At 39.8% G+C, this 27,824-nt stretch overlaps 1 protein-coding gene across 22 annotated transcripts in view; it reads left to right on the top strand.

Moving 5' to 3' along the window:
- KCNH1 (potassium voltage-gated channel subfamily H member 1) overlaps window positions 1–27,824 on the top strand; it is a 193,590-nt gene that overhangs the window by 63,753 nt on the left and 102,013 nt on the right. For all 22 annotated transcript variants that reach the window (XM_040697360.2, XM_046939669.1, XM_046939667.1 and 19 more), the window contains exons 8-9: window positions 20,033–20,232; window positions 23,743–23,995. In XM_040697360.2, coding sequence (XP_040553294.1) covers window positions 20,033–20,232; window positions 23,743–23,995 — 453 coding nt within the window. The remainder of the gene's footprint in view (window positions 1–20,032; window positions 20,233–23,742; window positions 23,996–27,824) is intronic.

Below are 27,824 nucleotides of genomic sequence, written 5' to 3' on the forward strand. Positions count from 1 at the left end.
GGTGTCAGATAATTCTGCTAGCTTGAACTCTTCAGTGCTGTGTGGAAAAAACTGCACTTTCAGTACTGGCGTTAATTGTTCTGGTGCTGTCAGGCAGGAGCTGCAGCTCACAGATACACTATCTCTCTAGTGGGAGAGGTGTAGGCACCTTCCCAGTATCAGCTGCTGAGTTGGGCTGATATCTGCAACAACAAAACCGTACTGTGCTTTTGTATTCCTTGCACGATCTCTGCATTGTTTCTATGTTTTATCATTGCGCAGTGAATACACTGGGTGTGCTGTAATTCAGACTGTGGACTTTTAAAATTACAATCAGACAAGTAAACAGAGCATAACAACTGTGATCATCAATTCAAAACAGCTTGATTGGATCAGTGTCTTCTCATTAGAAAGTGGGGAAAAAAACTCAACCCCAGAACAAAGAGCTTTTTCACTGATGGCTTTGTGCCATTCACAGGCTGATGATGTGTTTTATGTTATTGCTTGTGTTCTGAGTCCTTCCTACCATTTCTGATTTTGCTGCTATTATCTGTCTGCTGCCATCATGATAGTATTAGAAGCTGAATGTAGAGACATCTATAATTAGAGTTGTCTACACATTCTTTTTATTTTCTATTTGACTCATATTCCTAACTTTCTAAATCTTTCAGTGTTCAAGTTGAGATAATGAAGGTCAGCCATTTCTGAGAACAGGGGTGTTGTTTATTTAACAAAGCAAGATTTTGTCTTGAGAGCAGATATATAGGAAGAGCAGGGCTGGAAATCAATATTTGAGAGCTAGAGAATACTCGCAGAGGAGATTTTTTGGGAAAAAAAAAGCCTTAATTCAAGAAAGAAAGCAACAATATAAGGACCTTTAAATGTGACCTGTTGGAAATGCTGTCCCTGGAAGACACAAAATGATGCAGTTATCTGGTTAGCCACATACATACTTCAGTGACAGTGAAAGTGCTGAACAGTCATAAGAATTGTATGTATTGTTTTCTTTAGATCAGTTACGAGAGTCTGAAAGTGATGGAAGGGGCAGGACGATACCTGACTTCAGTGTGACTCAGATGGGCTCATGAAGTTCCCAGCAGCCACTGCTCTGCAGGCAGGCCTGGGCACATGGGCATCCCTTAGCTGCCAGTGTCTATGGCCCAACCTGGCAGGGTGAGCATGTTGGCATGTTATGAGGAAGCGCCCACTGGGAGAAGCAGTGTGGGCTGGCCACTGTGTGCAAGCTGGGCTAGCTATGCTGGTTCTTAGTATCAGTGTTTTTGTAAGCTTCTCTCAAAGAGTACATACTTCTTTGCACAGTCAATTCTGTGCTAGACCTCGCCAAAGCTGCATTGCTGTGCACTAATGCGTTAGCATGCTTGTCAACTAAGCATGACTTGCTGGCATGTTACATGCCACCTGAAATTGGACCTTTTTGCATTATTTTGTTTGCTACGACCCTTCAAAACATCCTCTTTTGCACTGTCTGTAGGGGAGTAGATTCTCTTCTTCTGTGTTCCTGTGAGAGAGAGCAGTGCATTGCAAGCACAGAATTTTTTAGATATGTGGGACGGGCAATCTGTGAGTTAATTAGTGATGTCTGCATATTGCAATTAACCTAATTATGGTTTTGGTTACATTAATTAAACTCTTGTCCATGACAGCAGCTGTTCAATCATTTACCTTGAGGAGGCCCCCTTAGCTGGGGTTATTTTGAACCCTGCTGTTTTGGGTCAGCAGAATTTGGTGAATGTTAAGATATAGTCAACAACAGGTTGAAGCCTTCACCCTCTCAGTCTAAAACTTTCTCTTCTTAAAACTCTGTTGTGAAATTTTGAATGCCATCCATCAAATTCTGTTCTGCAGTTCTTTGGAAGCTCATCTCCAGAGTGGCTGGAGAGTGTCTTTTTGCACCAGTTTACTCCCATTTGCCTTATATTGCTCTCTGTGTTGTACTTGTAGATGCTATGCTAGTTGCACAGCCCCTGAGAGAAAAACTAAGTCTTGCTTTGTTGCCATAGCATTAATTTTATTTTTTTCCTCTTCAGTGCAATTAGCTGTTTTGCATCACAGCTTGCTCTGGAGAGTTGTTGACTTGTAAAGGCTTAGGATTTGGAAAGTATGCCATTAAAAACTTCAGAGTCAGCTTTGACAGAACCAGCAATGGCATAGTGGGGTAAGAAAATGAAGGTACTGCTTCTGAGCTTTATGAGATATTTCTGTCTTTGGTAGTTGTATTGAAAAAAGCAGTGAACTTTGGTATTTCTGCTGTATGAAGTGTCTGCAGAGATCTGGTACAAATCAGTAAAGGATGAGGATTTTCAGAGGAAAGAACTTTTTAGTTTTATTTTAAGTTAGAAGAGACGTAGTCTTGGACTTCTTGGAAGCAGATAATGACAGAGCCTCTGATTAATCTTTTGCTCTTCAGTTCTGATTGCTTCTCCTTTATCTTCTGAACAGGAGCATTGCAGTGGCTGCTAATTCCCTTTTGCAGTAGTTGTTCAGTGTTTGGCAGCTAAACTGTGTGTAGCTGATACTATGAGGGAGAGAAGGACTTTGTCAGGAAAGTCCTTTCCTTCCCACCTGTGTTGCGTATTTGTTTCTCCAAGTGTAGGTCTTGGCCATCGGGCTGAAGTTTTAGACCAGACAGCAGCAACTTAAACATGCTAGTAATGTTGGGATGTTGAATGGGATCATGATGGTAGACTCTTATCACTTACTGACATGGTGGTTTGTGTTAGCTCCTGAACCTTCTCTGAGGGTATTTTGCCAGTAACATAGAGGGATAGGAATACATTTCAAATGGGATACATTTCTAGTTTAAGAAATGTGTGTAAAGACATGTAAAAGGGATTTTGCCTGGAAGCTGAACACCAGAGCCAGTAGCTGTGTTCAGCAGCTTTAACTGAACCGTCCTTGTTCCCATTCACAGCAATATATTGAATGCATAGCTGGGAAAGCTGGGCCAGATTGGGGCTTTCCTGGAAGCAAGAAGTGTAGAACTTTGGTATGGATTGATAGCTGACAGAAAGCAGTGAAGAAATGGTTACTTGAGCAAGAAAAGACTAAATTCTGGTGGAGTGAGCACTGATGTCATTACACCTTTTGAGACTACCATAGATCTTTTAAATGGGAACACTTCAGCACATGCCTAGGAGTGGTTCCTCCACAGCCTTATAGCAATTGTAATAATTTATGTCTAAAGATTTCCACGCTGATTTTTGTGACATGTTTTCAGTCTGTGCAGAATGGTGTGATTCTAACCGCAGTGAAGGGAGAAACACTTCACTGGACAAATGGGCAAATGAATATTACGTGGAAACATAGGCTTTCCTGGTGCTGCACTGCTAGCCTAGTTAATACTCAGGGAACAGACGGGAGGAATTAATGTAAGAAATGTGATCGTAATGGTGATTTATTGGAATCAGTGACACAAAAGGAGAAGGAATTCAGCTTTTTCTTTGTTATAGTTTAGAACAAATTTCTATTTTCTGAATGCTTTGGTTTGCCCCCATTTAGGGAGTTCAGGTCTTTTGGGGCACACAGAAGCCCCACACTGTTTGGCCTGTGACAGCTGAGGGTGCTGTGCAGCTTGCAGTATCAAGCTGCAGGTTGGAAAGATTCTGAAAACGCTTTTCAGAACTGAGAAGCGTTTTAAATTGATGGCACTTTTACAGTGAATACCTTTCCAGAAGACTGAACAGCAGCAAGCCTACAGAGGCCAATTCCTTTATACATTGCCTTATCCCTTGTGATTGCTGTGACGATTAAATAACTTCAGAGAAGAAAAAGTTTGAATGGCATTTGCCTTGAGCGTTCTTGTGCAGTGCTTTTTTAATGAGCTCCCACACTTTCAGCTTGCAACTTTTTGTATTAAAAGCTTCTCCATGCTTTCACTCTTATTTTCATGTTGATTAAGTTTGCTTTTTGAGGACTTTAATTAGGAGTTGTCCTTTTTGTGTCGAATATGACACTGGATTAAGGCAAGTAAAAGATTTAGATTCATTGCAACTTAATTCTGCTCTAACTTTAGTCTACATGGAAGTCTTAGTCTATCAGACAGTATAAGGATTGCGTAATACAGGAATGAAAAGTGACATTGCTCCTCTTCTAGGCTGAGAAAGAGGAGACTGTTCAAGTGCAGCAGAGGAAGTCAGGACTGGGCATTAACTACTGGTGATTCTCAGAACTTCATGGTCAATATCTGGAAGGAGAAACGCTGATGTGTCGGGTGAATTATAAAGAGTTTGAGTATATTTTGCCTTCTGTGTCATGCACATGTATTTCTTCCCTCCTGCACTCTGGTTAGAAACATGAAAATGCAGTCTTGAGTGGTCTGAGTTGGAAATCCTGATGGTGAATCCAGAGAGATGTGATTTACTAAGCAGTTCCCCTCTTGCCTGTGCAGCCGTGAGATGTGAGGCAGGTTTTAGATCTGTTTGTGATTTCTCAGATCTGCCTTGTCAGTGGCAGAAAACAATGCCTTAGTGATAGGAAAGGTTCCCAGCTGAACAGATTTGCACTGCTGGGAAGGGGAAAAGGTTCAGGATGTTGGTAGCATGCTCAGAAGAAGCAGCGTCTCCTCCCCTGCTAACTGCAAAGCAGTGATATCTAGATGGATGGATACTGTCTACGATGGCACAGTGATAGGGAGAAATTGGATGAAACAAAATGCTATTAAGAGACTTATGGCTCTGCAGAAGCTCTTGAAGATTGTTTCTGCCTGTCTACGGAGTGGCACAAAGGCCTTCAGCCCTTCCTTTCACACCCTGCTTGTTACAGCCTGTTTACTTAGGCTTTGTATGGATGGTACTGTTAGGACCCGGCGTTTTTGTTCTCTTTCGTGTCCTCGGTGATAATCTGTCTGGATTTCTTGTCTGTTCCCCTTGGCTTGCTCCTAAGTGTTTATTCTTTCATCTTTCTGACTTATTACCTAAGCTTTCAGCGTTGAAAAAAATATGGAGAAAAGTAAATAAAAATCATGGAGTATTTGTTCTAAGATAGATATATAGATATATATATATAAAAAGGAGCGATTCATTTTCATTAGCCTCCAGCAAAGAAAGTTCTCACTGTATTCTTTGTTGTTATAGCCACTGTGTTTCCCTGATCTGACTTGCATAGGCTGAAGTGTCTTGCACTGCGGTTATTGTACTGACACACTCTTCCAGCAAAGCTTTTAGGGATGCTTGTTAGCCACAGCTCAGCCTACTGCTTCTGCATTTCACTTATTGATCTCAGTGAACATCTTAACTCAGTTTTTTCATTAAGCAGGCTTTCGGTAGGATTTCTTTCTCTTGGAGAAATGACGATTTGCTCAGATGTGGCGTTGTTTCTGTGATTCCTGGGAGCTGGTTGCCAAATGTTCAGAACGGTCGATGCCTTTTAACCTCCAGAAGGTTCTGAACGCAGAAAATGAATGTTACAGCCTGCTATGGAAATGAGCTGGTAGGCAAAGGGGAAAGCATAAGTTGAACAAACCTTGCTGCTTATCTCATCAGCGCTGAAAAATGCTGCGAGAACAGTGAGAGCCAGTGGGGGCTGGTATGTAGGGGAGCGGGCCTGAGCTGGCAGCTCTGGGCTGAGTTCCCAGCTCTGTCACGCTCCCTCCCGTGTGACCTCCTGCAAATTGCTCTGTGCCACCGCTTAGCAGCGGGCCCTGCCTCTCCAGCTCTTCTCACAAGCAGAGACTTTTAGCGTGCCACATACCTATCAGGGTGCTGTGCAGCTATCCGTTCCTCTGCTGCACTACTGAAGTATCTTTTTGGCTTTGAGGATTTTAGTATCAGTAAAGGCAAGCCAATCCAGAAAGCTGGACTTCTTAACTCCTTCTGCGTTGTTGACCAGTTCAGCTGTCGTCTGGTTGCTTTGTGCTCCACTTACGCCAGGTTTTATCTGTACTATGTGCCCTTCTAACCTCATGCAGATTCTTTCTTTCCTCCTCTGTCTCGACTCTTATTTAGCCCTGCGTTCTCTCCTCCACCTCTAATCTTAAGGCTCTCTGTTCTCTTGACCATCTAATTTTAATGTTTATTCCCTCCTAGTCATTAGGCTTCTCTAGTGAGGCCAAGAAGGTCTGGCAGCCTCCTTGATGGGTCTGCTAAGCTGTTGATTTAAATTTTGCAGGCTCTGTGGTGCATAGAGACTGCTAAATCACTGTTCCCATGACAGGTTTCTGAGAGGCTGGAAGAAGACAAAGTATTGAATAGAAAATTGGAAGAGGTGAGAGAAAACAGAAGGGCAGAAATTATGGAAAAATGCACGAAGAATATCTTTGGGCCAGGTAGATGACAAGAATTTGACAGGGGCAAACGGTTTAAAGAAGAGTGCATGTGCTCGCATGGGGTAAATGGAGAGAGGTAGGATAAATGTTTATCCATCAGAGGTACATTTGTTAGAGGCCAGATCCTGAATGCTCAGCATGAGTAGCGATACTTAGGGATGGCTTCAAGAAAAAAAACCCACCAGAAACTGAGACTGTGCACCATTTAAAGCATGTCAAATGAGCTTGACAGAAAAATATTTTAATAGCCTGGTACTCATGTGCTGGTTGATTACAGCAACAGATCAAAGATGAGTATTCTGTCAAGAATCATTACTGTCTGTCAGCCAGTAGTAGCTATGTAATATAAAAAGTCCTGGCTGCTGAGAGGCCTTCTATCTTTGCCCTGCTCCTAAGGCCAGCAAATGAATATTCAGAGGCACACACAGTTTGCAAATGGTTCTTTGCACTGCTCTTAAAAGACGAGCGTGCAGATTATTACCCCGGTTTGTTAGTGCTAAAATGTGATCCTGTATTTTTACTTCTTTATAATTTGATAACTTCAATGCCTGTAAATGGTGTAAAATATATTTACCACAATTGTTTGCCTTACTCATACTGTTTATGACTGCATGAGCTGTAGGGTCTTACTGTTGCATCTGTCAGTGGGAAGGCAGAATTTAAGGCGACTTGGTAGACACTATTTAGGTTTTACTATATGTGACAGAGTATTACAGAAGACAAGTGCTTCAGTATTGAAACAAGGGAACAACTTGTGACAACTGCAAAAACTCCTCTTATGGAAGTCCTCTGATGTTGTGAAAATGATCCTCAATCAATCTGCTAGAAATATTGGGGAAATCTTCCTAGTGATGGTTTCAAGACTGCTGCAGGATTAAGCTAGATTCAGTATTGTGTCAGCAAAGAATGGGGTTCTCCACCATCTGGACTTCTCATTCTGGAGTCCAAAGATCAGGAGGAGTCCCTGTTGTCATATTGCCTGCCATGTGTCATGATGACAAACACGCATGTGGAGCCATTTACACTGACCATAGAAATTATCTTTTTTTTCTGGAATCCTTTGGGAGTGCTAGGGTAGTAGGTGTTCTTCACCTGTGAGGTGGCCAAGTAAAGCTTCCCGGAGCATGCCTGCCAGAAAACACACAACTATGGAGAGGAGAGAGGTCCCTGTTTATGAGTAAATAACTCCTGCCTCTCCCATTCTAATAAGTGATTACATCATTAGTTTTTACTCTGTAAATTTGAATATGTACAAATATATTTGTATTTTGTGCAGGTTTGCTAATGCACTCAGCAAAGCACAAGACTCAGCTGCTCAGCTTATGGACGTTAGGTGATTTATGTGTAATATTTAATTTATATATATAAAAAAAAAGATAGGCAGTATCTTTTAGCATCTACCCCTGAGTATAATGATCTATGTTTTTTAAGAAGTTGGATGTGGAACTCCCAACTGTGTGCGTGCCTACTGTACCGTGTGTAGCTTTGCTGAGTTGTGATAAAACAGCAGAGTCAGCCTGGAATACGAGTGCTTTCAAGATTGGAGCCACAGGGATAGTAATGATTACCCATTTCTGAAAGTTAGGCTATAACCCTCTTCTCCACTCCAGAGAAAAATACTCTTCTCACATGCAGTCATCCATGGTTTCTCATTAAAAACCCAAATGGTTGCTTCGTTTATTTTTGATAAGCTCTTATGTCTTCGCTAATCTCTCTTTTCACTCATCAGTAGAGCAGGCCCCCTAGAGAATCCACTGGCTGTGAGCTTTCCTTGTTTCACATTCTTGCACACACTGGATGCACCTATTGATTCTGGTTTGCAAGCACATCTGTGATTAGTGTGTGGGAGGAGCATGACTCAGCCCCAGTCATTCTGGTGACAATTATTCTTCAACCACCTCAAATTAGTCTTCACCTGCAAACATATTCTTTATTGCTGACCTCATTGGCTTAGCTGGTATAATTAAACATGTCGGTATTCTTATTTGTTTTATAAAAAATATGAAATATTTGTAACTGCTTAATGACACAAGAAAAGGGAGGTTTTAGACCAGATTGTTCTTAGGTTTGTTCAGGAAGCTTTTGAAAACCCTGCATGGAGTACAGTCACATAACTTGTTTGTACTTGTATGTACACATACTTGACTTCTGGATACAAGATGGGATTTGCTTTTCAGCTGGCACTGAGTGACCTGCATCTTGCAGTTTTTCTGTGATTATCAAAGTAACTACCCCAGGAGCCTGGTTTAGCAACGTTGTTGCATCAAAAGCCTCAGAATCTGAGCTACAGGGAAGCGAAGCAGTCAGGTATAGCACAATCAGCTAAATGCAATAGCTTTAGGGGCTTACTTTCACATCAAGATGAACCTGAGCTGAGAACTAATTGTCCTTCGCTCAGGTATCCGTTCATCTTTGTCTATGCCATCAGGTCAAGTGTAGTGGTGCTCTAACTCCAGCTGGCAGGCCTGTCAACTGAGTGGACCCGACAACTCCTTGGTTCCTTATCACAATCACTGTGCAGCTAATGTATAGATCATGTTCTGCAGCAACTGCTTGGAGCAAATTTAGCTTGGAAAGAGCTAGTGAGCACAAGCCAAGTGTGCTATAGAAGACCTCAGTCTTCTCTCAAATACGTGATTTGTTTTGAGGGTGTTGTCTGACTAGCTTTTTGGTATTAATTTTGGGTACAGTGCAGCTAATCCAAGGTAGTCACTTTTCTGTGGAATCTGTGTTGGACAAGAGATGTGCAATTTTTATATCAGCAGGTTGGGTAAGGGCAGCAATGCCACCCACCTGTTTCACTTCATAATGAAACCATAGTGCTTTCATCCCACTCTGCTTTTATACTGGGATAATTAGTAGGCATTAAAATTTTACCTTTTCATTTTTTTTTCCAAGAAAAGACAAAGCCTAAAAAAAGACTGCAGTGTACTTGCCATATAAAATGCAAAAGCTTTTGAAAGTTAGTGCTTGAAAGTTAGTTGTTGATGAGAGCTGCTTTGTCTCAGTATTTCTCCTGTGTCCTTAGCTTTAATTGCAGGCATACATGTTCACACCTGTAGAATAGTGTTTAAAGCTTGTGTTTAAATGCATAAGTGAGTTAAGGTTTAAGTCTAATGAGAAGTGAGATCATTGCTGCCTCAGGGGAGGCCTTGGGTCCTTCCTCCTAGCGTTCTTATTGCTGAATGCAGATCCAAACATACTGAGCATGAAATGTGGCCAGCCATAGCTTGGGCACTCTGGTGGAAGTAGAGGGAATCTACCTGGATCCATTTATCATTGTGAGCATAGTTTTACTGTAAATACTAAACTTTAAAGTAAGAGAATGCTGCTTGGGCAGCTCTCTGCAAGTGACTTTAGCCAGCAAAATCTTGTGTTGTGTCAGTGGTGGGGGGAAATGTGGGCTAGGATTCAGTATGTATGTATGAGTGTTAGATGATGGCATGGCTGTACAGAATTCGTGTCTGTTTCTGAACTCCCAAATACCACAGGCTGGTTATTGCAAAAGCAGGCTCAGAAACTGCCAAGAGGAGTGGGTCGGAGGTAAGGCTGGAGAATGTGCGGCAGCACTGTAAGGAAAGGGCCAGAAAGTTCAGGTAAAAATCTGAAGCCTCTCTAGAATGTCCTTACCCAGGGAGTTGTGGAAAAATTCATACAAATCGCAGAGGAAATGGGGTAAACACAGGAGCCGGAAAAAACTGAAATATAAGCAGTTTCTCTTTAAAAGAAAACAGCTTTTTCTTTGATTTTTGAGCTGTGTTTTTTTTTTTAATGTGTAGATTTCTTTCAGTAATAGACTAAAAAATTTGGAGTTTACTTCTAATTGGGGGTCATCATTTCAGATAACTTGAATGTGGGTAGATAAAAAACAGCTTTCAAAGCCAAAGTGTTTGTATTGGTGCAAATCAGTAAAACCCTGAAAGTGGTATCTGGAGATTTAATTTTAACCATGTAATTGAAAATGGTCATGTGTTACCCTGTATAAATTGTGGAAGAAAAATGATGCCCTTAAATGTCTCAGTCTTCATTTAAATGGTGATCTGTTCATTAGTGCTGGGAAATGAAATGGATTTCCATTTCAATTTTCTAGACTATTTAAATTTTATTGTCCATAAAATTCTACAAAACAGTGTCCTTTCTTGCAAATTGCTGAGGATTTAATCAGATTTTACTATTTTAATAATTCTTCTCATGATGAAACCTGCTAGTGAGCACTGAGCTAAAGTCATCCCACGTTGATAAAAGTGGCTCAGTGGTGAATCTGGCCTGATGTGTTTAGAATAGGGGTGGTTTTTGCAGCTGCAGTCTGTTTGTACATTGTTCCATCTTGGTAATCAAATTGGCATGGTCTAGAGCAAGGCTTAGCATTCACTAGAGAACACCTGCTTAAAACTTAAAGCATCATCAAGATAGTGCTTCCCATTTAAAGCCCTTCATGACCCCCTAAACATGTTCTGATAAATATCTTGTTCTGTATAGGAAATGTAGTTGTTGGGTTGTTTTTCCCCTTTAACTAATTGTGAAAATCAGTACATTTCCTGGCTGTTCTCTTTTCTTATCAGAGGTGAACCTGTGTTGTGGGGGATAAAACATGAAGAGGTAACTGGAAAGTGCAATTTTTGTGGAATGATCTTTCTTTTTCTCTAGTCTTGCTGAAACCTTTGAATAATCTTGATGACATTTCCTCTCGCTTATCCTCTTTCTCATTGCTCTTGCCATCCTATATTTTATATTTTGGCTGAAGTAAAAATTCATTCAGCAAGAAGCTGTCTGTGGACTCACTGATTAAATTGTAATGACCCTTGAAAGTCTTTCTGGTGTTGGAGGTTAAGGCCCTAATTTCAGTTAATGACTAGGCATTACTGTGTTTGCATTTAGTCATAGTTATCCTGCAAGTTTAAGAACTTACCTCTAATTTGAGGCAGAACATATATCTTCATATCTGTTTTGTGATGCAGCTTTGGATGTAAAATGATGATGTTAAGCTCACTGTGCCTAACCAGTTAGTGGAAGTACAGGGCCTTGCAGAAGTATTCATGCCTTTGGATAATTTCAGTGAGAAGATCCAGATGAACTCTTTGATGTGCAAATGCTTTTAATTTATAGAATAAGAACCTACAGTCCTGCTTTCCTGGACATGAGAAAAGCACGTGACTGGGAACTCCGTCTACTGCCTTGGCAACTCTCTGCATCAAGGATGCTCTTCTCTTTAATTCTTTTAGCACTATGTTTGTGTCTTAAAGAACCATAGAATCACTAAGGTTGGAAAATAGCACTCAGATCATCTAGTCCAGCCATCAACCTATCACCCCCAAGCCCACTGACCCTTGTCCCTCAGTGCCACATCTCCACAGATCTTGAACACCTCCAGGGACGGTGATCCACCACCTCCCTGGGCAGCCTGTGCCACTGCCTTGCCACTCTTTCTGAGAAGAAATTTTTTGTAATATCCAATTTGAACCTTCCCTGGTGCAACTTGAAGCTGTTCAATACCTCTAATCTTCTTACATTGGCTTTCCTTTATAGCACAACAGTAGCGTAGAACTAGACTCTTTTTCCTTGACTCTGCAACCAGGAACAAATTCAGACACAGACTAGTTCCCTCTTGCAGTGCATCTAGTTACTTTAGTAGTCCACTTTTTTACAGGCATATTGACTGCAGTAGAGTCTGTGGCTGGTAGATTCCTCTCTGCATGACTGTTAGCACCTTTTGCTACACATACAACGCTAAACTGTAGCTGTCAAAACAAATGACCAATGCATTTTGTGAATCAGGATTCTTAACATTTTACTTATTTGGATGCTTTTTAATTTGACAAAATCCGGATTCTGCAGCATTAATTCATGGGACTGTTTTCATTTGGTCAAGTGCTGCTATTCACAGCTAGGAGTTTGGGCCTTGGCAATTGAGGTAACATCCACCCTTCTTTTGTACAGACTGCTGAGGGCTTTTTGTCTTCATAAGTGGGATCTGAAATCCAAGATGGAGCCTTTCAGAGTGCAAACTAGTGTTGGCCCTTCTTTGTGAGCTGAGAGGAGCTGTTGGAGAGATCTCGCATGGCTGATGCTGAAGGTTGTTTTCTTGGCTTCTACTCACTTTTGGCTCTGATTGCTGCTCTGATTGGTTTGGGTCTGTGTTTTCCCATGCTGTTTATCTCAGCTGAAGGCAAAAGCAAAACTAGTTACAGATTCGTGCTGCCCACGATGCCTGGGCTTGTGAAATTCTTCTGAGCTGAAACACCTGTGATTGCAGCTACCAGCTGCGAGGTGCTGCCAGATCAAATAAAAATCAAGAAACTTCACTTCTGAAGCATCCTTAGGGATGCTGGAGTTCTTCAGTGACTTGGTGTTTTACCAACACTTCTTCCATATTAAGCCCTAAGCTGGCAAAATATAATTGGTCTCAAGTCCCTGAGGTAAAAGGAAGATGTATGCCTGCCTGTGGGTCTCTGCTGCTACAGCAGCAATCTGCTTTTATTTCTTATTGTTAGGAAGGTGGGTGAGGAATGAAGCGGTGGGACTTGTTCATGGTGTTTGCTCCACAGCTGCTCATATCTCTTCCCTTCATGCCCTTGCACACTGTTGATAGCCTATTTTAAGGTGCACAGATGTCTCTACTTCTTTAGTCTTAGTAGTTGCTGGTAGAGCAGCTGGTCCCTTGTTTGTATCTCTGATTCTCATTCTGTTGCAGTTCTTGGGTTTTTTATTCGTTTGCTTGTTTTTGTGAAAAAACTGTGTCCCTAATGCCCTGTTGTTCAGTGGTCTGTCTTCCTGGAAGGGAGATGTTTCCACTGTTGCTGGAGCGCAGTGTTTCTTTTATGTTCCATCTGTTATGAGCAATGTGATTTCAACAAATGTGGTGATGAGCATGAGAAGATTTGCAGTAGAATTTGATTAAGAGTTTTTAATATAACTTGCCTATGGTCACTCATAGAATCATAGAGTCATCATCATCTCATCTTTCATCTTAGAATTCAAGTGGTTCTGCGACATATCTTGATGCTTATATCCTACGTGGCTGTTTCGGACTTGCTGCTTTGTTATTTATTGTTGAGTTTCTTTATGGGCTTGCTCAGCTGATAGCAGCGTGCTCATTCTTTGATCTTTGCTATCACTGCTGCCTTGCTTTTTCTTGTGTAATACCTAAGCTGAGGTGCAGTTTGCAAGCTGGTGTAGTGAAGGAGGAGGGATGTGGAGCGGTGCTTCATTTCTGTCTAGAAGAGTAGAGAGCCATGGGAAATACAAGTACTAACAGCTTCTCAACAGCATGGGGGGAGAGTTCCTCTGGGGGTTTACTTTCACTTTGAATACCATCTCTTTTCCAGGTTGTGAAATTCAGGAATTGATGTACGTGCTAAGATAGTAACAATTGTAATTGGTTCTATACCTTATACAAAATGCTATGTATTGGGAAAGTTCATAAACTGCATAATCTTAATTGACCTCTTAGATGATGGCTTTTTACTGGCTGAATGAAATGATGTATCTATTCATTGTTTTAATTAAAAAAAAAGTAGATAAAAGATTACAAATAAGAATAATGGTTTTAATATGTATGGCTTCCTAAGAAGAAACAAATTAACCAGCTCTGCATCTTTCTCGATAGAAAATGGGGCAGCTTATTTAAACCCCCTAATACTCTAGAAGTTTATATAGCTACTAGGTAAGTAACTTGTATTTTAGCTGCTCCAAGTGCAAGTTGTAAGACTACAAGTAATAATTTGATTAAGCTACTACTGTAAATGATGCCTTTATAAGATACCTGTTCAGTTTGGTATTTGCTAGCTGACTGTAATTAACAGTTCAGTGTTTTTGTTTTAACTGCACACTCTCTACTCTTAAGTAGTGGTAATTACCACTAATCAAGACCCCTAATCTCAAGCAATTATAAGCTCTTACATTGTTCTAATTGCACATTCAAAAACAATGTGTTTTTCTCATATAATTATGTTATAATCCTTAATGTTGTTAATTTCTGCTTTTCTTTTTATCTGATCAATGTTAATTTTGTGTGACCTCACAGTGTGTTTGTTATCTGAAAAATGCCTTTGAGGCATGCATTTTGTTGTGGTTAATTTACTGTTATGTTTCATCTTTGGTGAGAAGTGACTGAGCACAAGCTTCCAGAGCTGTGCTTTCTCTCAGCTCACGTACGAACTCGTACACTAGGAACCTACTGATGAAAGAAAGTGCAATTAATTATACATTTAACTCATCTATTTGTAAATTCAGCTGCATGCTTTTAGAATTGTATTTAGGTTGTCACAGGGTACTCCTTAAGAACGTGAGAGAGAGATTTTGTTTACTTTTAGTTTAACTTAAAAAAGAAAAAAAATTAAATGGAGGCAGACTTTCTGGATCAGCTTTTCAGAAGGTTCAGATGAAGGTAGTTCAGTTTTAGAAAGAGCTGTGCATGTTAGGGCAAGATGTAAGAGGCAGTTCACTGGGTGGTGTTGGTCTCACTTGTTGCTGTATAGTTCTTATGCACACATTTTGTACGCAGGGGCTTTGGATGAGTGCATTTTGAACAAATCATCAGTCTGATGATTCATCTCAGGAACCGCATGCAGCACTTACTTCTGTAATTGGGGTAATTTCAAACCTCTCATTCTTACAGATAGAAATTCTTCCTCTTAGAATTCTAAAATCAGATCCCAGATCTTTTATCTGTGCTAAGTGAGACCTACAGTGACTTGTATTTATTTCTCTATTCTTATTTGTTACATCATAAAAAGTAGCAGATTTGGTGACCTTTCCAACCTGTGTCTGACCTTCATGATTCACTTATGCGAGTAATTGGCTATTGAAATTACTACACTTTTATCATTGACGTTATTTAAACACTAGTTTAAATGGGGTGACACAGACTGCATTGTGAATGGGTAGCCACGTTGCTAGGGACAGTGTTTTTCTTGATCTATTATTAGGGAAGAATATTTATGCCTTGGTGGTGGTAGAAAACCTCTCCTTTCTGAGTGATCTTGACATTCGTGGAGGTGTTTGCTCTCTCTGCTTGATGTGGTGCAGCTTTGTAGGCAGTGTTTAGAACAGGCTGTTGCTTGTTCTGCAGAAGAGGTGCTCTCCTTGGTCAGTGTTTAGGTATGGTCACTACAGACCTGTTCCTAGACACTGTTCCCCAAAACCTGACACAGAGCGTCCTTTCAGCTGATGTATCCAAGGAAAGATCTTGAGGTCACATTTGTGACCTTACTGCATGGTGTGCTTGTGGCCTTGCTTGAATGAAATCCATGCCTCTCAAGGACATTCCCTTCTCCTTCCCATGTTCTTTCTCTTTCTTCCTGTTATTCCTTGTGCCTAAGACTACTAAGGAATTGATAGTTTCTATGGAGTTTGCAAGGTAGCACTATAAACTCCAGCCAACAGCTCCAGGGACCTTTGGATGTTGGACATGAAACTGTCTGACTTGCATTGTCACTGTTACAGGGAGGTGGGCTGATATCACAGGATTCAGTCTGTCACGAGAACAAAGATCCTGAGATTTTGCTCGGTTCTAAATTCCCCAACTTTCTTCCTCTGGTAGTGTTTGATTCTGAAGTCTTTCTGAGGCAGCACTGTACTGCAATAGATTTATTTCATTATTCCTTTGAAAGAAGGAAAAGGGACATAGCTAACTATTTCTGTGCAGAAGAGGTCAATGTTTAATATGCTAATGTACTTGCCCAATTTTAGGCTGCAAAAATCCTTGACTTTAATGTGTCTTTAATAGTTATAAAGTGGTTAGCTAATGATAAATTACGGATTGTGAGTTTGGAGATGTATTTTTTTTTTTAATAAAAAATTAATGTAGGCAGGAATAATTTTTCTTGCTAAGATAATTGGTCATACTGGAGCATAGTAGCTGCAATTTGCAGTGGAAATTGCTCTAGGATTGCTCACCTCATAATTGAAATGAAGAATCAAATTTCTTTTCTTTGTCCTTAATGTAACCGGACAGTAATGGGATAGATGGGGACCATTGTACCTTTGTTGGTATGGAGCTATACATCCCAAGATACTGAATCTGTAGGTCTCGCTATTTGCCAGAGCATGAGGGAGTTGTATGCCCACAAATATTGTTGTCCAGAAATTCACAGGTAAGAATTTGCTTGGGACCCTGTGCCTTATTTGTCATCACTTTTCAGCATTGTATTGGCTGCTGGAGGAATGAATGATGTTTGTGGGTGACCTGCCCTGCTGCAATGTTTAGGTAGTGGGACTGCAGAGTTTTTAGGTGTTTTTTTTTTTTTTTTTTTTTGTGGGGATCCTGGTAAAGGTCCACATAAATGAGTGCAGCATCAAATTTTCAGGGGTCATGTTTGCATCTGCATCACAGAGGGCTGAACAGGACATATTAAGGGAAAGATAATGCTGTTTAATTACTAAGTACTCACAGATTAAGCAGTATATATAGTCAATCCTTTTTTTTCCTCCTCTTTTTTCTCTTTTCCTCAAGCATTTCTTCATTGTTCAGGACTCATTGCATCAGACTTTCAGAGAAATAATCTACACATTTCTAGTCACTATCTCTTGCTGTATCTACACCATATCACTGTATCGATCTCTCTACTTCTTTAAAAACCGAGTTTGCACATTTCTGTATTTATGTGTCAAAGGAAATTGGCATCTTATTATTGTTTGATGGAAGAAAACCCTTGAAATGCAGTAAGTGGTAAACCCCGCTTACCATCTGTTTGGTGAGGCTTCATTTGAGATTCAAGGGAAAGATCTCATGTGAGGATTCAGTGAACGCTTTAAATGGTCTCCCTTTGCTCTTTTGCAGAAACAGCTCGGGAGCCTGCCAAAAGAGTGAGTTTTTAGGAGAAAGGTAATCTAACTGAAGTGCAGGACCAGGCATTAAGATTTTCTCATTGCCCCGCAACTCTCTTTTGCATTCAGTTTTCAGGACATACGTTGATGAAGAAGGGATCACACCACAGAAACCTAGAGACCTAGAGCACTGTGCTGCAACCTTACCTTCTTTTTTTTTTTTGAGGTTTGAGTCTCTTTTAATGGGCTTATTTAGGGAAGTTTAGATTTGAGTTTCTAAGTGTAATTATTTATGAGAGTAGCCTCCTGTATGGAAAGAAAAGTTCTAAAGTACGTCTGAAGCTCAAATTCCATGCCTTGATATGGGCGTTGCACTTTGAGGAGATGCCTTCTTCAGAATGACTGTGTACCAGTTCTCTTGGACAAGGTTTAATATTGCAATGCTAACCAACTTAATTGGGCTGGGGAAGAGCTGCCTTTTTAACCTTTCCAGGCTGTTCAGATCATTTCAGGTCCAATGTAATCAAATTTGTAAATTCCTAGCTATTGGCTTAGAGAACATAAATTACTTCCTAAAGTAGTTATGCAGTTATAGCATCAGTAGTAGTTTGAGTGACTGACTATGTTTGAGTTGAATACTAATTTGAGTTTCAACTACGGGTGGATATTGCCCATTCAGCAGCATGGTGTTTAGATGTTGGCTTCCTAGTTTAAGTAATGCTTTATGTTTTCTTACCTTGGTTATACAGCATTTGTTACCCTAACATTTTGCATCATGTAAGGCAACTGTTATCTGCAGTGCAAAAACTAGACATGTAGAAGTAGTGTTTGGTGCCTTGTAACAAAGCTTTACTTTGAACAGAAGCTCAAAGTACTAAAAGCACTAAGACCAAGATTTCTTGGTATTAATCTTTTAGGAAATAAGTAAAATCGTGGAAAAAATGAGTTACATCAAGTACTGTCCTTAAAGCATTTGTGCAACCATGGAAATCTCCAGAGATTTAAATACTTAAGTATGAGCTAGATATTCTAAATACCACTTCATGTATTGATTTCAAACAGTGTAAGTTATGTGGCACCTACCCAGCGTGTCAGGTAGATGAAGGCAGACTGATGCATTGGTCCTGAAAGAGTAGTGCTGGAATTGTTTGACCTAAAGCTGAGCTGCCTTCCTTACTCTCCTTTTAATAGTTGTTTTTATTTGTGTCATTTCTGATAGCAAAAATCCTTTATGTCTGTGGAAACAGCTTTGATAGGCTAAAGCCTGGAATTCCCATGCAGCTGTTAACCTGTCTGGCATTCCTGAAGCGTTATGGAGCCTCATTCATATTTGAATCAGGGCTTGCTCAGTGGATACAAATATTAATACTTTCTAGTGCTTCCTAATCAATCTAATGGATTGAGGGAGTAAAGAGCTAGGTAGATAGACTGTCTGAGCCAGGTCAGTGCCCCCAGGCCCAAGATCTTGCTCATCTGTATGGGGAGTAGTTGGAAAAGAGGAGAGCTGGTCTCTGCAAGAACTCGTGAAAATCAAAGAAATCATACAATGTCAGGAAAGAATTCTGTAGAGGAACAGCTGTTTAAAAGCCTTGAGCTAGTCTAAATTTAAATTGCATCTCTCAATTATCAGGGAAAAGACTGTCCTGTAAGCTTCTCTTACACATTATTAAAGAGGTTTTTTTTTTGTCATAAAATCCTAAAGCATCTTAGTTGGCTTAAGGATATCGGAGTACAATGCTGACCTGAATAAATAGCTGTGCTCTCAAAGGAATGAATATATATGTTTGTATAAAGAGAGTGTGGGAGGAAATAACAGCAACAATTGGGATTTAGATAAAGCAAAAACATATCTTTTATAACTATGAGTTTTCTGTTATTTACTTTTTTTTTTCCTTGGAGTGGAACATTTTTGATACTGACAATTCAATGCCTGCTTGAGGGGACAGGAAATGATAAAGGGGAGAAAGGTACTCAGCAAGCCAGAGCACTTATCAGTGGTTATTTGGTATCTAACTGCTCCCCTCCTGAACTCAACCTCTCACCTACTCGTCACCAGCCCAGTCCCTGATGTATGAAAGCTCTCTGTGAGGCCTCTTGTCCTTTTTTTATTCAATGCTGGTTTTGCTTAACGAGCCTCAGCCCCAGCCTCTGCAAGCCGTGACCACCAAGACTGCCACCAACCTGCTGTCCTATCTTGGGCTTTGGAAGGCAGATTTTCTCAAATCCTGTGTACTCTTATTTGCTTGGAATACTACTGGATATATTGCCTTTTTTTCTGTCACATGCTTTTTATTAAAGACTTGTTGATCCACCATCTGGCTTTGTAACTGTGCCTGATGCAATCAGAAGAGTAGTGTGGCTAGCTACAATTGAGGGCTTTAGCTCTTGCCTCAGGCCTTGCTGTTCTGCCTGAGGAATATAAAAGATAATGCAAGTTTTTATGTATTATTAAAGTTGCATCTATAAATCACTGACCCATGGTAGCTGTTTATTACATATTCCATCTTCTGCTTTGATACATTGTTGTTGTCACACTAAGGTGGGTAATGATGACTCGGCTTACTACTGTGGTAATGCACTTAGAGCTTGGAAATCTGTCACTGATGGCATTTCAACACAGGCACCATAAACCAGAGATGAAATTTTAAAGTATTTGCTGTCAAGCTATTTGTCTTAAAATTCTTGTATCTTCTATTGCGGTTCCATAAGGGTTTTGATGCTACTGAATTGTTTGATAGACAGAGAGAAATAGCTGTGGTTTAGGAGGTCTGTGCTGCAGGACTTGCCATCACCAGAGAACAGGTGGTGGTCCTTGTTTTGCAATGCTAAACCTGACCTATAAAATCCTTGTGCTCATCAGGTCTTCCTAACAAAAACACCAGAATAGCATGCATTTTGATGGACTTGGCTTTTCTCTTCTTACAGCACAGTGGAACACAGGTCAAAAACAAAAACAATAGCTACAATAAAATGTTGTGATCTCTTTTTTTTTTCTTTTTACAGCCCTTCTGTATGCAACCATTTTTGGTAACGTGACAACCATATTTCAGCAAATGTATGCTAATACGAACAGATATCATGAAATGCTGAACAGTGTCCGAGACTTTCTAAAGCTCTACCAGGTCCCTAAAGGACTCAGTGAACGTGTGATGGATTACATTGTCTCCACCTGGTCAATGTCCAGAGGAATAGATACTGAAAAGGTGAGTAAATTAAACTGCAGGGAAACAATTCACATCCTGAAAGTGTTGTGTTGGAATAAACTAGAGGCACTTCCTTAGTAAAGACAATGAACATTCTTTAAATAGCACTAAGTAGCAGTTTCCCTTTATTTTAAGCTCTTAAATGCAGCATTTCAGCTATTCTGTCATACTGACTTATGTTAGTGGTAGAAGTCTGTGTGTATTGCTGGCTATACAGCATGAAGTATTAGAAAAAACAATGGAAGAGCTTGGGTTTCAGTAAGTAAAGAAAATAACCTCCAAATTCTAATACAACCTCAGAATTTCTGCAAATGAGATTTTTGTGTTTTTTCTTTTGAGATGTTTGCAGGTATGTGAGCCTGCAAAGTATAATTTGTTTTGCCTTGGCAGAATTTAAATCTAATATTGGAGATACAGTGATGACATCCGGATTTCATTAATAATAATAATGTGTTGTTTAAAAGCTGCCTTGCATGAGGTGAACATTATCATGCTCATTAATTGAATTTACAAGTAAAATTTCCATTGTGTATTTTAGCATGACAGATGGCCCTTCTCTAGTACAAGAATGCAAAAGCAACTCCTTTCTGCTCTCGTATTAGTTGCCAACTGTTATGGAGATTGATACTATTTTACTTCTGCTTTGTGGTTTGTGGGGTGTTTCATTCAGGAGATCGTACCAGAGCTCCAGTCACCAGCCTTCTGGTTGGCTGCTTAGTCTTGTATTCAGGACTGTAGATGCTGGAATTAGAGCAAACAAAGTCATTTCTGTTTTGTTGTTAAACTACTGTTATGGACAGATGTGGCCTCCTCTGTGATGTCTGGAGGCTGACGGCTACAGAGGGCATTGTTTGCTTTCCTCAGTGGTCTTCAGCATATCTAGTATCTAGATCTCAGACTGTGATTCTGGGAGCACTGCCCATAATAATTAGCTTTCAGAAGGAAAGGGTGTTTTTGTGTTGGACAGTGCTGATTAGAAGATGCTCTGTTTTCTCATGAAATATCTTTGTCTGAGGTTATAAGTACTGAGGAAGATACATTTAGGGAAGATAGGAAAGCATCAGCATTACTTATTACTTATTACTTCACCCCCTAACACAAACTCCAGTCACTGTTTTAGTGTAGCAGCGAGAAAAAATTGCTATGTAATTTTTAGCTTATCTTCAAAGTCCATTTTCCTCTGGTAAAAGGAGAAATGCTTTAAGAAAGCCTTAGGAGACAGTTGGATAACCAAACCTAGCACAACTCGCTGTAGCCTTTGAAATTTATCTTAATAAACAGAAAAACCTCTGCAATTATCAGAGCATCAAAGAGCATAATATGGTGTTGATCTCAATAACTGCTGTGCTCATAGCTGAGCTGCTACTGATGATGACATGTAAAACCAAGAAATCAACTTTCATCTGCATTGCAAAGCTAACGTGATCTAAGACTGAGTAATGGCTTGCCAATCCATAAAATCTGAGCTTCGTTGATTTGATGCCTCTGTATAACTTCTAACATGTCATGCGATGAATAAAACATGTTTTGCTCCTGAGATGGAACAGTGGTAGTTGTGCTGCTGTGTAACACAATGCAGTTTTCTATGTATGAAGCAGATAGTTAAAGATAATCTTAAAACAGAACCAACCTTCTCACTATTTTGTAGGCCACAAATTTGTCAATTCAGTGTTAACTGCAGGCCTGCTAGGGAGTGAATAATCAGCTAAAAATGAAGTCTAGAAGTCTAGAATTCTACTATAACAAAATTTAACCAAGAGCTGCTGAGATTCTAAAATTAAGCTGTGATGATCTGTTTTATACCTCCCATATAAATGAAAATCTTCTGTTGTTCGTCTGTAGCTTTCAAATGTGTTTAATCCCTATTTATTTTTATGAAGTACGGAGATATCTTAAATGGAGAATGGAAAAATAGCTAACTTCCTTTTAGAATGGGAAACCAAGAGGTTTTTGGATAAGAGCCTCGCTTTAAATATTCTCTTGTATATTCAGGTTTTCTTGTTGCTATTTCTATTACAGCAGCCTTTTGTATATGTGATGTTCAAGTAACTGTGGAGTGTATATGTGTGCCAAATTTCGGCAAGCATCTGAAAATACAGAATGTTTTTATTGTCAGAGGAAATGAGATAATTGCAGAGACAGCTAAGGCTGTTGCCTGTGTTCCATGTTAAATGCTGATCTTTCTGCCCGAACTCATTCTGTTGAGTCTGGAAGTATGAGAACTGGCAGGTTTTGGGGGCTGGTCACTGTGAGGCAGGTGAGAGAAGTCATCCACGAGTGTCCTACAACCATGCATTATGGAAATATATCTCTTTCAGAAGTGATATCCATAATAGCAAGTCTGCTTGGAGGTGGGCCAAAGGTAATTTTAACAACAGTAGAGCCATTTGCCCTTGGAGTATCCTGGTACCGCTTCCTTGCAGAGAGTCCAGAGCTTAGTTCTTTGCTCAGAGGTTTTGCATAGAGCCACAAGGAGGGGGTGGAGGCTCATAGCCATCGTGCTTCCTGTGTTACCTTTGTGTTTTCCAGGAGGGTTTCCGTGCAGAAAAATGTGTGGGATTAACACTAAAGCTCACCCAGAGTGCTCCCTTAATTGGAGGACATAGGTATTAACAAGAAGAAGAATGGGACAGGCTCGTACTACTCAGAATGTTTTTTCTCAAAGAATGTGCTTGAAGTGTACTTCCTCACGGTCTTTATCTTCTGAGGATTTTGTCATCCTTGTTCATTTTATGTGTTTCCAGAGATTTTGCCAGGAACTCTTAATCTGTACGTGGAATAGTAATTCTGCATTCTTTCCACTCAGCTGCCTGTATTACATTAAAAAGGTTCAGAAATAGTCCTGACTGGTACTGCAGTGCTAAACATCAATTTATGTACTTTGGAGAACACATCATCGATAGATGGGAGGAACGTTGCATTTGGAAGATCAAGCTGCCCAACACATACCATCAAAATCTCTTCTATTCTAACAAAAAATCTGTTACTGCTACTGGGGGGGGCGGGGGGGGGGGGGGGGGGTGACTGTTAAATACTTATAAGTCTCAATGTTGAGCTCATGAAACTTCTAATAGAATTCATCTTTTTTTTTTTCAATGATTGAGATTATGATTTGCTCTGTACTATGTTCTTCTCACCTGGAGCTTTCTTATAGAATATGGCCACTAGAAATGATCCTTCAGCAGCTGTTTCTCCACCACTTTCTGCCCTCCTGTGCTTTTTTTTTTTTTTGTCTTAAAAACTCAGAGCCTTATCATGGAGATTCAGTATCCAGCAGAGCATGTTGCTGAGAAGAAAACATTTTCCTTCGGGTACTATAAAGTAAACTGAATATTGTGGCTTGTGTGTACATATAATATAGAGGTAAGAGTATGAACTGAGGTTAGAAACCTTATGAGGAGGAGGAAAGCAATTACTGAAGCCCGTGCTTTAAGGGATAAAACAGGAACGGATAGTCGTGTGTCATGTTCAAGCCATGCAGAGGAATTGATTGCCTGATTTCCTTTTCAGGTTTTGCAGATATGCCCTAAGGACATGAGAGCAGATATCTGTGTTCATCTGAACCGCAAAGTTTTCAAAGAGCACCCAGCCTTTAGGCTGGCAAGCGATGGGTGCCTTCGAGCACTTGCAATGGAATTTCAGACAGTGCACTGTGCCCCGGGAGACCTCATCTACCACGCTGGTGAGAGCGTCGACAGCCTTTGCTTTGTGGTTTCGGGGTCTTTGGAAGTAATCCAGGATGACGAGGTTGTTGCTATATTGGGTGAGTTTCACAGATGATATACACATTGTGTGCGTGTACAAATGCACAGAGTGTTTTTATAGCCTCTTCTACTCAAGCACTTAAGTCATTCTTTACTAAAACTCCAGTCAGATTATCTTTATCACAGCCTCGTGTGGTGTATTTTAAAGAAATAGGCAGCCGTATGACATTAAATGTTTATTGTCTGGAAAAATTGAAAGAGAAGGGAGGAAAAAAAATATTCAGTATCATGCAGAAGCATTGCATGAAGTCATTGGCTTGTCCTTTCTGTTCCACATAGGTGAATAGGAAGGGTAATCATCTCGTGTGCAGGTTGCTTCAACTCTTTCTTCTCATCAATGGAAACATTGAGAGGTTGCTTTTGGTGTTCTTCCTGTCTCACCATATTTCTTTTCATGAGAAAATCTATTTAAGACTTCAGAAAACTTACTTTTAAAGGCCTCCCTACCTGCCTCCTTTCCACCCTCCTGATAAAAATCAAGTTTTGCTGAACATTTTTCTATTAGCTTTATTTCAGATTTTGTTGAAACAGTATTTAGCTCAATAAGTCAAAGTAATGTAGAAATTCGTAGCGGAGTTATGTTAACTTGGAGTGACAGCTTTAGGTTGGAGGCAATAAAAAGTAGCTGATAGTGCTATGAACAACATTCTGAAGCAAAGCTAGGAGAAGAGAGTGTGATAATCCAATAGATGTAGATAAATGATGGGGTGGCTGAAACACTGAAAAGGTGATACTTATCCTTTGATTCTGTCGGGCCCTTTTGTGATAAAGTATGTTCTCATGGTGGCTTTATCCAGTACCTGTCAGTCGGAGCAGCCTGGTAAAGAACTTAATAAACCTAATTATTCTGAACACATACACTCAACTCTAAGAGGAATGTCTACTGGAAAATGAGGGTGCTAATAATATTCAGAGTTCGGTTTTCCTCTACTTCTAAAGAGAATTGCATATATAGCACAGCATGAATTTCATGTCCTGAATAATCAAGTTCATAATATTTTGTGCTATACAAGAAACTAAAAAAAAGTGAAAAGTAGTGGGAAAGCTGTTTCTTTTTTTCTGGAGTCAGGTTGTGAAGCCATCTATTGAAAGTCTCTCCATCCTGATGAAAGTGGTTAACTGAAGCTTTTCCCTATTCTAAATCAGTAGGAACTGTACTCCTTCAGCATTGTGCAGTCCAACAGCCACATTACTGAAGATGATGCAGGAGATAGATGTTAGGCTGGAAATCTTGGCCTTTGCAATCTCAGTTTTCTTATCAGTAGAACAGCATTGATTTTTTTTTTTTAAATTTCATTTTCAGCTAAACTTACCAAGCATTTGATAAAAGCACACCAGATAAAACAAGGCACTACAAGGAAAGAAAGTGAAGCCTACATTGTACAAGAAACATGATTGTTGCTGAGCATTCAGACAGAGCAGCTTATTCCATAAGTTTTGTTTACCAATCACAACTAAGCGCAGCTCAGAAGATCTGGCATGTAACAGTGAACCACGTGAGGAATTCTGTAGGGTAATTTCAGTTAACAGATATTACAGGGTGACTATAATCTCCTCACAGACATTCTTGGGAAAAAAAAATACAGTGCATAAGTTATTTCAAGTGAATTATTTGCTCAGGTTTGGCTGTCACCGAATAAAGCAGGCTTTGCAATTTGCAGTGTAGCCTGTATCTCCTGCACAATAGAAGAATAAATTGCATCTCTAAATTACTGTGTGTGACTGTGGTACAACATTACGTAAACCAAAGGCAATCTACACTTGATCTGTACAGTATCCAATTCATATGAAAAATTTTCAAGTTCTGGAATCGTTTAGCTTTGCAGACAGGCATACAAAAGTGTATCATGTAGCCTTGGAGCATATTTTGTGCACCTGCATTGACTCATGCAACAAGTCTATTCTCACGCTTATTATTCAGGCTTAAGTTCTTACAAGAAAGAACTGACTTAGATTGACTTGGGTTAGTGGGAGTACTGATTTAGAAGAACTTGCACGTGGGTCAGAAGTGGAAGAAAAAAATTACTCTTTGTTTTGAATCACCTAAGATTATGTTCCCTGTTCATTTGACTTGGAGACAACACAAAATGAGTAAATTTCAAAAAATAAAAAAAAGTCACCACGACATTTATATTAAAAGTTTAAAGAAATTTGTATGAAGCTGGATTTGTTGGGATGAAAGACATTTTTTTGAATTGTACCCAAAATTTCTACTGAAATAAAGAAATTACAGATGTTAATGTATTACAAATCATTGGACTTGATCTGTCAAAAAAAAAAAAAAAAAACCAAAAAGATAGAAATTTTCCTTTAAGGAAGATGATTTATTTATGATTTATTTGTGATTCACTCTAAAACAAACAGTAAAGAAAGCAAGACAGCAAGACAAGCCACTGTACCACTGTGCTTTTTTACGTTAATGTTTCAATCGGGAGGAGAATTATGTAGAAGTGGAGTTTGGCTAGCAGGAAGCAGCATGGATGGAATACAGTTCAGTTTTCTGTAGTTACCTCTTCCATTTATACCGCTGTTATTGCTTAGAAAAAGCTCTGAGATATGCTCAGCACTTTATGGAAGACAGAGACAAATAATGCAGTCCCTGCCCTGAAGAGAACTGAGTGAACCGTAGGTCATCCAGGACTTCCATTAAGAGACTGTTTTCTACCTGACTTTGCTTTTAACTTTTTGAAGCCTTACGCGTTTGGACTGATGCTGCTTTATCCATCTGAGACTGGGTTATCTCTTTGAACTACCATTACTTAAAAACTTACCCATTTATCCAAATGTGGTTAAGGAAAATGGGTTATTTTGTCACTGCTGAAAAACAATCAGGAATGTATATGCACTTCAGTTGGCAGTGCTCATTTCTCTGCTTTGGATCAGAACCTTCAGGCTGAGCCACTGGCATGTGAAAACCTAACCTTGCCACAGGCCTTTAAAGGGTAAAATTTCCTCATTCTCAGGAGAGATTTGCTGGATTTTAATATAATGAATATCTTAAAAAGATCCCCCCTGACATCTTACGATCCCAGACAGGGATCATAAGCTCTGGCTACAGTTGTATTTAGGATAAACAGGGGAAAGGTGTTTGTAGGAGGAGCGTGAAACTAAGCTAGCCTCACTAGTTGTTTCTTAATTTAGGGAGGCTGGAGGAACTGAACTGTCTTTTAATGCATTTTTTGTACTTTTTATGTTATGAAGGTCTGCGTTTCCTTAGTGCAGCATGAGAATACAGATTGTTTTCTAGAACTGCAGTAAGCAAGAAACTGCTAGAAGTCAGACTGAGTAGATGTTATGCTGTTGGTGAGGCTGATGTGGTACTTCTGAGGCTTCAGTCTTTTAGTCTGTGGCCTTTCTTATTTCTCCTCAACGTTGTTAGAGGAATTACTAGTTCTTGTGTTACATCTCGAATTGCATGTGTGCATTGAAAATGTAATAAAATTGTAAAATAAAAACATGGCATGGTAGCTAGTATCAAAGTTAACTTATTATATTTTCTAGAAACACAGTGAGGGAGATGCTATAAAGCCTTGTTAGAAATTGTATTGTGTCGATGTACAAATATCTGATTAAGAATGCTGTGATCAAGATGCTTCTTAGTAGAAGGTGATCAGTTCTAACTTTAGAGATTACATTCCAAGACTGAATTGAAAATCCCTCTTTTTCTAGTGAAATGAAGGAGGCAATGAATTCTTGGACTGAGGTTGAATCCAACCAGTTCTGTTTAAACCTGAAATCTTTGAAATTTCAGAAAGCGTTTCAGTAGGAGACTGAAACAGGGGATGGAACATCTCTTCTACAAGGACAGGCTGAGAGAGCTGGTGCTTT

This window comes from Gallus gallus, chromosome 3, assembly GCF_016699485.2.
Source record: "Gallus gallus isolate bGalGal1 chromosome 3, bGalGal1.mat.broiler.GRCg7b, whole genome shotgun sequence".
NCBI classification, from domain to species: Eukaryota; Metazoa; Chordata; class Aves; order Galliformes; family Phasianidae; genus Gallus; species Gallus gallus.